The 13,221-nt window shown below is 36.3% G+C and overlaps 2 protein-coding genes across 9 annotated transcripts; one reads left to right on the forward strand and one right to left on the reverse strand.

Moving 5' to 3' along the window:
• Nucleotides 1-269: 269 nt before the first annotated feature.
• LOC105831556 (E3 ubiquitin-protein ligase Iruka) lies at nucleotides 270-6,118 on the forward strand. Of its 8 annotated transcripts, none has more exons than XM_012671761.3 (8): nucleotides 270-722; nucleotides 1,591-1,719; nucleotides 1,805-1,995; nucleotides 2,267-2,392; nucleotides 2,816-2,988; nucleotides 3,191-3,306; nucleotides 3,394-3,521; nucleotides 3,763-6,118. In XM_012671761.3, exons 1-8 carry the CDS (start codon nucleotides 639-641, stop codon nucleotides 3,845-3,847), a joined length of 1,032 nt encoding a protein of 343 aa, XP_012527215.1. In that variant the 5' UTR covers nucleotides 270-638; the 3' UTR covers nucleotides 3,848-6,118. The 8 variants fall into 8 exon arrangements, with proteins under 8 accessions (XP_012527215.1, XP_028050739.1, XP_012527217.1 ...); XM_028194938.2 differs by having other exon boundaries at nucleotides 548-722; nucleotides 1,820-1,995; XM_012671763.3 differs by having other exon boundaries at nucleotides 548-722; nucleotides 1,820-1,995; nucleotides 2,270-2,392.
• An 862-nt stretch (nucleotides 6,119-6,980) lies between these two features.
• On the reverse strand, nucleotides 6,981-13,120 carry LOC105831550 (transcription factor Sp4). The gene is made up of 11 exons (XM_012671749.3): nucleotides 11,804-13,120; nucleotides 10,821-11,013; nucleotides 10,353-10,646; nucleotides 9,785-10,211; nucleotides 9,478-9,665; nucleotides 9,265-9,354; nucleotides 8,841-9,137; nucleotides 8,521-8,755; nucleotides 7,886-8,378; nucleotides 7,487-7,781; nucleotides 6,981-7,426 (listed from the first exon to the last, which is right to left on the reverse strand). Exons 2-11 carry the CDS (start codon nucleotides 10,854-10,856, stop codon nucleotides 7,262-7,264), a joined length of 2,520 nt encoding a protein of 839 aa, XP_012527203.1. The 5' UTR covers nucleotides 10,857-11,013; nucleotides 11,804-13,120; the 3' UTR covers nucleotides 6,981-7,261.
• Nucleotides 13,121-13,221: the final 101 nt, after the last annotated feature.

The following is a 13,221-nucleotide window of genomic DNA, read 5'->3' on the forward strand; positions in this document are numbered from 1 at the left end:
ACCATCCAATACTAATGACAACACCAATCAAATTCGCACGTGCACTAGGCAAGTAGGCACTTGCGTTCACTTGCGTTGCGTGCACTGTGGCACTTGGTGGCAGTGGTGGTACTGTGCATAGAATATGTTTCAGAAGATACAAACGAGATGGATAAAGAGATTGGTTACGTTTAGCAGAGAATGTAGCGTTTGGAACTGTGTAAAATTCTCCAACACGATTGGTTTTTGCCCTTAGTTTCTGTTGGATCTAAATATATAAACCAATCATATAAAAGAATTTTACAACAGTTCCAACGCTACGTTCTCTGTTGAACGAAGCCATTTCTATGTCATACAATAATTTGATCAGTTGTTAATTAATGAAATTATAAATATTCAAGTAAATTTCCTCACTTTTGTAAAATTTTCGCCAAATTGTGTGAGACAAATTTGTTACCTACAATACGACGGGATCAGACGGGATTGATCGAGTTCGTCCTTAACAGAGAGAGCCTCTAGTCTAATCATTTTATCAGTTTCGTGTCTCAAAGCCGAGACTAGCCGAACTGAGCCGAGCTGAGCATAGCCGAGTACGAGTCAACCGTTTGCGGCAAGAGATGGAGAACTGAAAGCTGAAATTGCTGAAAAACACGTCAAACATGGCGGAGGCCGTTGTGGATGGGAGTCCGATGTCTCGGTTTTTTTGCCACAAGTGCAGCGTCGAAATCGAACGTCTGTTGCCGGTAAGTACGCCGCGACGTTCCGCGTGCCCTTCAATCGCTCGTTCGCACCGAACAACGCGGAATCACCGCGGCGGAACGCCCGTCCCCCGCGGGGTGACTGTCATCCTGAGATTATTATGTGCGGAAATTCCATCGCTCTTCCCCGCCCCACGATGTTGGTCACGATCTTTCGCGTTGTACGGCAACGTTTATCCTCCGCTTATTTGCCTGAAGTCTCAACGATGGTGGATACGGGTCGCGAATCGCACTCGTGACGTTTACGTCTTTGGAATAATCTTTCCCCCTGGAGAACATGTTACGCACGTTCCCACGAACGTTGTCCCCGATCCGAACCCCGCCGTTCGTCGGAATTTTCGATCGAGCCACGTCAGACAAACGCGCAATTTGACTTGCTCTTTGTGCGCGAAGTTATCAAGCTTAAATATTATATATAATACACGAACTTGCTTTTTTCTTGCATCATATTGCACTTTGTTTCGCTTAGAATAGGACAGTTATATCTTTGCGTTTTAAAAAAGGAAAGATATACAAATTTTGTTTCTTCCGCTGATTCTTTTTAGAACATTTCTGAACTGTGTTTTAACAATATTGCTATCTCAATTTACTTTAATTGATATTACAATTTATACAGATATTGATATAAGAAATATATTCATTCTGTTGCAATTGATAAAGTATTGCAATAAATGTTTCTTTTGCAATGTTTAATTATTATTAATATAGTTTAATTATTATTAATATTAATATTAGCTTATAATAAGCATATATATATTTGGATATTATTTGTAGTGATGAGTTGAAAACTTTATAAGTTAAAGTTATATAACCCGACCTTTCTTATTTAAGATTGTATTTTGTTTCCAATTAGAATTATACATGTCCACGATGTGCGTCTGGTTTCATCGAAGAGCTGGAAAGCAGCAGCAGCAACGAGGGCAGTTCAGGCGTGGACGCAAACACCGAAGACCTAAGCGATAGAGATATCGATATTTATAACGTAAGTAAATTTTATAAGCCGAAAATTCTTGACAATCGTGCATTAGAAAGATGCACGTAAGCACTGTGTATACTCAATGCGGCAGATGCTCTCATCACAGCACGTCGACCTTGACCGCGAAATAACAGAGATGTTAATGGGTTTCTCAAATACCTATACCAATCAACAGTTGAATACCAACCAACAACCGGGTGGAGGCAGCAGGAACTATATGCTTGGGGGCAGAAGAAGGTCTAACTGGTCTCGCATCCCTCAAGATGGACGTCGCACCAGCAGGTACCTTTTTTAAATGTTTTTTAAACTATCGCATATTATTTTAATGTTGCATACAGTGATGCAATTCTGCTAGATAATTGATGGATGTATTTGTTTGAATATTTTTGCATTTTATAATTCAAATGGCATATCTGATCCTTTCTTTTATCTTGGTAAAAATGCAAATTATTAAACTAATCGTGTTCGTTTTAATAAACAATATACCTTTTACACATGGTAATAATTGATGTGGGAAATTGATAAGATAATAAAAATTCAATTTTTCTCAAAGTAGCAATCGTAGAAGGCAAGAGACTCTACAGATGCCTATAGAGAATTTCATACAAGATTTTCTCTTCAATCTCTCGGGTGCAGCAAGTTTAAGCAACTCTGTGGGACAAGATGCGCAGCCATCTGTGTAAGTTGTTTTATAAATTTTTATATTAAATACTACTTATAATATTAAACTGTATAATTATAAAACGTATCTCTTTATTATAAGTACATTGTAATAAATGAGTCAGTATATTTTAATTTATATATTTTTGAGATATGAATACAGGTTATACTTCATTTTCATTGATAAAATATTTAACTTTCTCTGTATTTTTTTCTATAAGTTTTATATTTTGATTTTATTTGTGTGCGTGTGTGTGTGTGTGTGTGCGCGCGCGTGCGTGCGCTTTTTTTTTTATAAAACTAGAAATTGTCATCAATTGTCAACATGTTTTCTCAACAGTGATGGCAACAGTAAATATTTAAAGTTTACTCATGGGGTACAAAGTCATTAATAATTTTAATTTAATCTTTAGTATTACTAAAATAAAACAAAATAATGTAGATTCAATATTAGACTGTTCTTGGGAAATCCTGGAGATTATGTTTGGGGTCGCGATGGATTAGATGCTATTGTTACTCAATTATTGAATCAAATGGATGGTACTGGACCACCACCTTTATCACGCAACCAAATCGATGAGATTCCTACTACTACTATAACGCAAAATCAAGTTGGTTAGTATTATCCAATAATATATGTAATAACATGTAGTTTGCAATGTACATCTATCATCTTTTGAAGCCTTTTTTTCTGAATATTATATTAAGTCACTTTGAAACATAAATATATCTTTAGTTCCCACTCTGTGCATTTAATTTATATTATCGTAATCATTTTTTCATATTGCTGAATACAATTTTTTCTCTTTTTACGCAGATTGTAAACTACAATGCTCTGTTTGCTGGGAAGACTTCAAACTATCCGAACCTGTTAGGCAACTACCATGCCAACATGTCTATCACGCACCGTGCATTGTACCTTGGTTGGAATTAGTAAGCTGAAAATTTTTCAAGTTTTATCAACGTCTAACGTATATATCAGAAATATATTTTTTTAATTCTCCTTATAATTTTTTTTAGCACAGAACCTGTCCCATTTGTAGACAGAACTTGGGAGATCAAAATCAGGGTGAAGCGAACCAAGATACTGCGGCTAACATAGCCGGATCTGCTTTTGCTGCTGGATCTAGTTTTGCTGCTTTATTCAGGTAAGTCCTATGACAAAGTTTTTATCGTATGATATTTCTATCTTCAAAACATTGGTAACGTTTGATTTAATTTTCACATGTTTAATTTTTTACATAATAAAATAGACAATGGTTATTGTAAAAGAAAGTCCATTAAGTTTATATATCGTTTTATTTGCGATTCTTATTTTTTCCTTTCTTTTCTATTTATAAAGATACATTCATAAATATTTTGAATGCATCATTACAATGTGTAATATAGGGCAGCAAATGAAGCAAATAGAACAGGACAGCCAATTAGCCGGACATCGTCCACTTCGTCATCTACTTCATCAGAGCTTCAGTAGCTTCAGTACTTGTTCAAGTGAGATTTGAGAGTGATATTTTTCTTTCAACTATCCAGTTTCATAATTTAGTCGAATGTATATCTATTTTTAACACATTGATATCACTTTTGGCACTCTTTCTTGCCTTTAATAAGGCAATATATCTCTACAGATAAAATGTGTCAACTACAAAATTTAAACTTAAGCATCGCTTAATCAATTGATATTGTCTCAATGTAAAGTGCTGAGTTGAATGAATCGTTTCGTTCTACATTCAGCAAATTGTAAACTGATATGTTAAACCAATTGTTAATATCGGCCAAAATAACAAAATCATAGATCAAATTGTTACATTTATCTCTGCCTGTTGTGCTATTTTAACATTCAATATCAGGACATTACATACATTAAGCTATGTCTTACCATCTTTACTAATGCCATTTGATTGAATATTTATAAACATTTGATTGAAACGTGCCAGGCATTGACGAATCATATGCTCTGTCATATTTCGGAGCAGAAAAGGCTTAATTTATAATTCCAATAAAAATATAAGAAAAAGAAAATTATTCTGTAGAAGCAACCTATGTAATCTTTATAAACATTATTTATGTGGGCAGTTTTATTTTAGCATTAATTCAAACAAATTCAGAACAGATGAAATTTTTTCTTGTATGTTAAAGTGGGATTTTTACTTGTCGCCGAGGCTCAGTAAAATTGATATGTGTAAGTTCACGCATAAAAATTGCAAATTGAAGACAAACTAATTAATTCAGACAAGTATGATGCAATATAGATAATGAAAAGATTGAAGATGATACTTTTTACAGAAAAATATATGTATTTCCAATTAAAACATATCGTAAATAAATTTAATAAAAAGAATTAAAATAGAATACAAAACAAGCATCTGTATATCTTAAAGTTCAATTCTTTTTTTCGCCTTTTTGTAAAAAATGGAAAAAAGAATAATGTCATGACAATCACGTGATTATTCTTTTTATTTTTAAGTTTAATCATCTGATTGTTATCACATGTATCTATTATTCTATACCTTGATAATGGCTATCTGAGTCTCGACGAATAAAGACGCATGAGTGTGTAAAAAATTGCTTTCTTCAGTTATCTTAACGCATAAAAATGTTTCTGACATACATTAATGATTATAATCATTGATTTTTACAACGCAAATGCATGTGAATAATCTGCATTTGCGGCAGAAACTACTATATAATAAAGGTACTTCAGAGAAAAAGTACTCTGGAGCTAAACTCTTGCATTCGCATTTGTGTAGTTTGCAGCAATTGACAAAATTGCATACATTGTATAAACATAAAATAGAATGTAGCGTAAAGAATATAATTAGAAATTGTATTTAAATTTTTCCAGCCGATGTTACTGCATACACAGTTAAAGTTATTTTCGCGCTATCTTTGTACATATGCGATGAACAAGCATTCAGTTAGTATACGTTACAAAAAAAAATATCGCGCTATGCTACTAAACGTCTATTTAAATTGTATGCTTTATACATCATTTTGTTGTCTATTTGTCTCGATGATAGAATATTGTTTTGTTTTAAGAAGATTAAATATTAAAATAAAAAAGAAAGTTGAAGTCTGCATATACAAGATTATTACTAAATTTCTTGAATAAAATTTAAAAATACCAATATGTGTATAGAAAAGTGGTTACAGTTTATCTATAATAGATCGTAGCTCGAACTTTGAATTTATATTTCAAATAAAAAAATTTTTCTTGTAAAATCTGATAAATAAGACATACAAATTTTGCAATATTTTAAATTTTGCTATCGGATATGTCTGAAAATTTTTGGTTGGTTAAATCCTTATAATTATTTCATTTCTACATAATTAAAAATAGCAATGGAATATCTATCACAATATTACATTTTGTTTAAGATTAACAGTTAATTTAATTACAAGATAAATATACGAATATAATTAATGAAAAGATGAATATTATTGACCTAACAATAGCGACGTTTAAAATAGCGTTGATATGATACCATAAACTTTAAGGAGAAACATGTTTAAACACTACATTCTTTACGTTCCTTTTTGATGTGTCAATAATAAAGCAACGATATTTGTGTTTATTATATAAAGTAAATGAATATTTTTCGTTTGTTATGTATGTATAATATAAAAAAAAACAGAATTTAACGATGTTTATACATGCTTTCCAGCAAATAGTCTGTAAATTTATTAGTAGAATATTATGGGATATATTTATTCGTCAATAAAAACAGAGATCTAATATAATATAAGATACAGACGTGTTTTTCTTCAACACTTATTAGCATTTCTCATATCGAAAAATGCAGTTATATGCGAAAAAAATTATATATTTCTCCTCGTTTTTCTCTTTCTTTAAACTTCGATATCCATAACATCTTAGTTTTTTTTGTGCTGGTAAAGATCCAATAAAAATGAATAGAAATATATAACACAATAGTACGAAGTATAAAGCATCTATTTAAATGAGGAAATGTATGAAATTTGAGAGAATGGAAAAATTCATAAAATTCATTTTAAAAAATTTAAATGAATTTTTATTTTTTCATGATTGTGACGATATTCTCACGTATCTTTATAAATTTCGTACATTTCATCACTAATTAGATACCATGTACTTTGTTTAGGTTTTTTACTTTTACATTCTATTTTTTTTATGCCTGCATTATATTTATTGCAAAATAGACAGCTTTATTAAGTGATCATATTATTTGAGATCTATGTACACGAATTGTCAATTCAAAATTGTCGAGGCAAAAATCTAACATAAATCTTATATACAGCTTCGCATGCGATATATCACGAAACTGTCTGGTTTAAAATAACTGGATAAATTAAAAGAAAAGCTAAAATATCTCTTGACTCCTTATATAATATCAAAAGATGTTTACAAGTGTAAAACTTTTTTGTGCAAAATTGTATACATTGATTTACAACATTATATACATACATATTATATATATATATATATATATATATATATATATATATATATAACACACACACACACACACATAACTGCAATAAAAAAATAGATTGTATGTTATGAACTCTGGCTAAATCTGTAAACTTACTACCATTTTTATATAGAACAAATAGATCAATGATTCGCCCGATCCAGTATAATTTCAATTATTTATATAAAACACACACCATACATACATACATACATATTATGTAATGCACTTATATGCTATATTATACACACAACGATATTAACTTTTTTCTAATTTTTACATTCTAGAATATCGCTTATAATTTAAATTTCGTCTCATCAAGTGATTTTTTGTTCTTTTTCAAAAATTATTCAATACTGAATAATGACGCATCATAAAACTTCTATTGTAATATTGATATTGATTGGGTGATTGCTATCCGATTTTACTTCATAGAACTTTTATTCATTTGCTATATGATTCGACGAGTCACTTTTCATGGAGTCGATCGGCTCTGATATGACAATTTCAGACTGCTCCGTATCCTTGTGCAAAGCTATAATGATCTTTTGTTCAGTGGAAGATTGACTGTCAGAGGAACCTTCCTGCGTCGAGGTGGCTGCTTCCTGAAATTTAACATGTAATAGTGCATCGCGTGCGATGCGTTTCGAACGAGCAAAACTTACCGTGCTTCGTATTTTCGTATGTGTTTTGATGTGTTTCGTTAGATGATCCGATCGCATGAATTTTTTTGTACACTCTGGACATTGGAAACGCTTTTCTCCGGTATGAGTTCTACGATGCCTTTGAAGTTCGTCGGATCTAGTAAACTTTTTACCGCAGAATATCCAAGTACAGATGAAAGGTCGCTCACCGGTATGCCAGCGTAAATGTGCGCGTAAATGGCTTGTTTTCCCATATACTTTGTTACATCCAGCAATATGGCATACGTGTTGTCGCTTCCTGGTTATATCTCTATTTCTATAGAGAAATATGGAAATATATCAATCACACACGTGCAACTATGTTTCATTAGTGTTATGAATAAGTATTCGGTTAATATACAATTGAATATTATTATTTACCTGTCTCCGTCACCGCAGTTGGGACATGTACACGCGACTCTTCTACGATGTTGCTTAGCAGGATCGTTAGTGTCATTATTGGAGACGGTGTTGGTCGTGTTTGTTATTTGCTGTTGATGAGAGACGGGTGCAGCGGACGTTGTCAAAGTCCCGTGCGATTGAAGGGTTTGGACAATCTGCCATTTAGTAGGATCAGTCGAGTCGAGTTGCACAGTTGGCGTAGTTGCGACGATAGGTGCGGCCGCGGCAGCAGGTAACGTTTGAACCGTAGCTGGTTGCAATGCGCTTGCCGGTATTACTTGCACATTTCCTAAGCCTGGGATATTTTGCACGGGTATCGATTGTAAGAAACCATTGGCCGTGTTCATCCCGGTGGCTGGCTGAATTTGCATTATACTTCCATTGCTCACATTTCTCATCATGTTACCTTGTTGCGCGGTTAAATTAGCTAATGCAGACGCAGGTATAAGTGTTAACTGTTGCCCTTGTGCTCCTGTATAAGTAAAGATAAATCATTGGTTGCAAAATTTATAAACTATAATATAAAGAGGAACTGTATAAATTAAAAATTTAATAATCCTTTGATACATTTATCAGTACTCTAACAATATGTGCACACATAATAAATCTCTTACCTGTAATCGTAATAGGTTGCACTGTAGGTTGGGTCGATTGTGTAGCAGGAATATGTATTACTTGTCCACTAGTTAATTGACTGGCGTCAATATTAGTTACTTTAATGTCGCCTTCTACTGTTTCAGGCGGCCTTGTCAAGGTAGATAACGTTTGCACATCGATTTTTTGGCCATCTTTTGTGGTAATAACATTATTTCCCGTTATGTTTCTTCCTAATGTTCCTATACCCAGCACCTTCAGAAATATGTAACATAATTTTAAAATAATATTAGTATTTTAATACGCTAAATATTTGAATAAAGTTTCAAATATATATTACTTGAACATTGCTGGGAGATGCAACTGTTGTGCTCCAAGTCGCTACTGTCGATGATGGAGTGGAGGATTGTTGCATTTGTTGTTGTTGCTGTTGCGACTGCTGCTGCTGTTGTTGAGATGATGGTGGTTGCTGTTGTATCACTTGTTGTACCACCTGTTGCACTTGTTGCTGTTGTTGTACTTGAGCTTGGGCAACTTGTTGTTGCTGTTGCACCGACTGTACCACTTGTTGTTGAGTTTGTTGTTGGACGACTTGTTGTTGTGCCTGTTGATGTGCAACTTGTGTAACTTGTTGACTCTGTAATGAAATAATGAAACTATTAAAAACTGAGTGAAAAATGAATAATTTATTTCATATCTATATTATTCTTTCCATCATTATTTATTTTCCTTTTAATCTATTATTAAACTTGATTTATATTTACCTGAAGATTTTGTAACTGTGGTAAACTAGCAATTTGCACCTGCTGGATCTGACCGCTCGGCGTGATTATCTGTGCCACCGGAGGTAATTGCTAGAATTAAAACAATCAATATACGTTTACGTATCGGCACATGTGAATTACAAGATTTGTTTACAGAAATTAATTACAACGATTGCTCTATCTTTCTCTCGTGTCTATTATATTAAAACTTACTTGCATAATTTGGGGTATCATTTGCGTCGTAGACATATTGAAAACACTGGCGGGCAAGGATTGTACAGGAACATGTATAGTCTGATAAACGGTTTGTCCATTATTGACAGTGACTGGTACTTGTACAGGCATCGCTTGTTGAACATGCTGCATAGGAAATTGCAGTGGTCTTACTTGTACACTTTGACCTGTAACATACATATTATTCTCGCTTAAAATCCATATGGATTTAACAAGTAATTTTTATCACAAAAGTGTTACAGAAAAGTGCACATTATTACAAAATATTTTGCAATAAAGGACATACCTGTTGGCAATTGAACCGTTTGTCCCGTAATATTTTGTATAATTGAAGTGGGAAAGACATTCGGTGCTCTTATGAGACTAACTGGTTGTGGTGTAATAATGGTTTGGCCATTTGCTAATTGAACCTGCTGTCCGGCAAGTTGCATTTGTTGACCATTTGCAGTAGCAAATTGCATTGTTGGCTGTGCTTGATGATGACCGCCCGCAGCTGACATTGCGGAGGATGGAATGAATAAAGCTTCCTGACCGTCTATATTAACAGTCTGCATTTGTGGAATTACACTGTAACTGAGTTGTTGCTGCTGCTGTTGCTGTGTTTGTTGCTGTTGGACTTGCTGCTGCTGCTGCGATTGCTGCTGGCTCTGTTGCTGCTGTTGCTGTTGTTGTTGAAGAGCCTGTGCTTGAGCACTGCTGATAATCTGAGCACCCTGCAAGATTAATGATGCATTTAAAAATTAAAACCGTTTACAAGATAAAATAAAATAAAATGAAAGAATAACAATTTGTAATACATAAGTTTTTTCCTAATATATAATAATTATAATGGTATTATCTTTGTTTTTTCATACTTGCAAGAATTGATGAGGTAGCGATTGGACAGAAATTGTTTGCGCTCTCTGTTGATCATGTTGCGGCTGTTGAGCTTGTAAAGGCACAAAGTTTTGAAGGGTAATAACTTGTGGCTGTTGCTGCTGCTGAGCTTGCTGAACATCTTGCTGCTGCTGCAACTGCTGCAACACATTGGCGCTTAAAAAACGAATCTGTGGCTGGGCAGTTTGCTGCTGTTGCTCTAATTGTTGCTGATCCGCCTCATCCTGCTGCTGCTGCTGAGATTGCAAAGGATCGTGCTCTTCAATTTCCTCCTACAAATAATTATTTCGTTTTTCTTGTCATATACATATTTTCACATCATATAGTAAAATTTAAATAAACTAATTATCTGTATAAAAATATATTAAAAACTTATAAAAAATATTCTTGTATATTTCAGAAACTAAAAGCAAAATACATAAAGCGTAATATAATAAGCATCTTACTTGTGAAAGATTCCTTCCATCTATACTTCGTTTCATGATGAATGATTCTGTTTTGCACTAAACACAATTTATAACAATACCTCTAATGTTATTTTATACCATGTGTGCTAGGAATCCATAATGTAACAAGTATAACAACATTGATAATCTTCTTGAAGCTGCTTCTTGAAGACACAAATTGTCCCAGGCGTTCCTATAAACAGATGTTATTTTTAGAAGACTGTCTATTGAATAAAGTTTATAAAGTAACTTAGGAAATTATAGCAATTTTAATTAAGACATTGGATAAAAGAAATGTATAAAAGAGTACATTAACTTTAAAAAAGTCAGGGAATCACTGCTCATGCAAATATTACTGCAAATTATTTAAAAGAGGATTTCTACAAATCTTTAAAAAAGAAAAGCAGAAAGAGAGAAAAGCAAGAGAGTGTATGTGTGTGATACCACTTTTTATTAATCTAAATCAAATAAACTAAAAATTATATTAAAAATAGTAAAATCTCCAAATAATTCAGTCAGAGTACTGGACTTTAAGGCAAGAATTTAAATGGAAAAATTAAAAGAAAAAAAAAAGCAATTTGCCAATGCATTGTTGACGTCGAGCTGCGAGCATGTAAAGACGCCAAACTCTCCTATCTGTCTCCCCCCCCCTCTCTCTCTCTCTCTCTCTCTTTCTCTCTTTCCCCAATGAGGCAACAAAGAAGGCCGTCGCCAGCGACGGGCATCCTCCTGGAGAAACCCGATCGAGGACCGCCTCCTTACGCCCCTGTCTCTTCACCGCCCCACCCGATTTATATCGAGGCACGCGCACGAGGCCCGACATGACGGCAAGGTGAGCCTCGTATCGTCACACCGCCCACCGTCGGTCGCGCACCACGATAACAGGGAAGGCAGACTCGCGACGCCAGCCTCCACCCACCTCGGACACGGGACTCCACCTAACATGGAAACAAACACGTGTTGTCCTCGCGGAGGATACTCACACTGGGCACACCGTGTACCGCCAACGCGCGAAAACGCCAGATCGAGGACAGGTGCCCAGCAGCGGTCACACAGACATCACCCCTATTATGCACCACTGACGCGGCGTCAGTTACGTCCGTGTCGCTAGCCCGATACGTTCCGTTGATCACACCAATATGCGAAAACATGCGTCGCCTTCTCGGCCTCGGGACGCGACGCCGTTCACTTACAAAGGGCTGACTCGAAGCAAACAGACGCGAGTTTCCGTCTCGGTCCACCCGCGTTCTTCGTTCTTCGTTTGCAGGAACAGCACGAGCAATCGCAACGGCATTGTTCACGGGAGCACACCACCGACGCGGCTATCTCGTTTCTCCTCGTCCTTGCTCCTGCATACCGCGTAACTCCTGTGAGCCGCGCGCGCGCACGCACACATCCGCACGTGCCACGCGACGCGCGTCGCTAGCCGTCGAGCGACGCTACCGATAGCTCACTTCACGTCGTTCGATCTGCGATTGCGAATTCGTATAATCATGTATCGCGTTGGGTGGCTTGCGTAGGAGTCGCACGATCAGCGAGCTCTAACGAGTACAGTTTGTTGTCTCGAAAGAAAATTTGCGTCCTCCAACCACGAGACGCGCGGAAGATGACACGCTGTACCACGCTGTACCGAGGGGCGAAACGAAGCGGGCGGAGAGAGAGAAGTCTCACGCGGTCCGTTAAATGGATACACTGGCACGTGCACACGCCTGATATACGCCTACCACGCGCACGTTCCGTTTAATCGTCTATCGTGGAAATGGAACGAACACCAACGAATATCCATCAGAGAATGAAGAGCGCAGAGTAAGCGCACGCATTCACGCTTCACGGACGCGGAGCGCGGTGCGCGGCGAATGGGCGGTGCAGGAGACGGCAACGTCGCCGTTTCCGTCGCCACGATGGCACGGGCTCGGCGATTGGTCGACGTCGGTACGCGCGACTGCTCGGCCGTCATTGCCGGCCAGTCCAATTTCCCGGCAGCTGGCCGGGGCGTCGTACGACAGGGGCGTACGTGCGAACGCTTCGGCGGACGCCCACCCTATTAAAGGGGGCTTAAACCACGCGTACCCTCCTACTTTCTCTAGCCGTCCGCGTCCTCCTCCTCCCACCTTTCACCTAGCGTATGCACCGGCCGACAACCGCGTGCCATGTGTCGCGATTCTTTCATAACATTACGAGAAATAAAAAGAGAACGTTATTTTTTGTCTAGCTCTTTTCGCCTTATTTCACAAAAGTTTCAATCTTTGAATAAATTCCCAAACTCACATTAAATTTTCCTTATGAAATTGCCACCCTCGATAACCGGGACAAAATTGGCAGAAAACTTCTAGAAATTTATATCGATACGTTATTTTAGACACGATGAATGTGAGTTTGCGATATAATTTGTAGCACGTCA

The sequence above is a fragment of the Monomorium pharaonis genome, chromosome 7 (assembly GCF_013373865.1).
Source record: "Monomorium pharaonis isolate MP-MQ-018 chromosome 7, ASM1337386v2, whole genome shotgun sequence".
Lineage (NCBI taxonomy): Eukaryota > Metazoa > Arthropoda > Insecta > Hymenoptera > Formicidae > Monomorium > Monomorium pharaonis.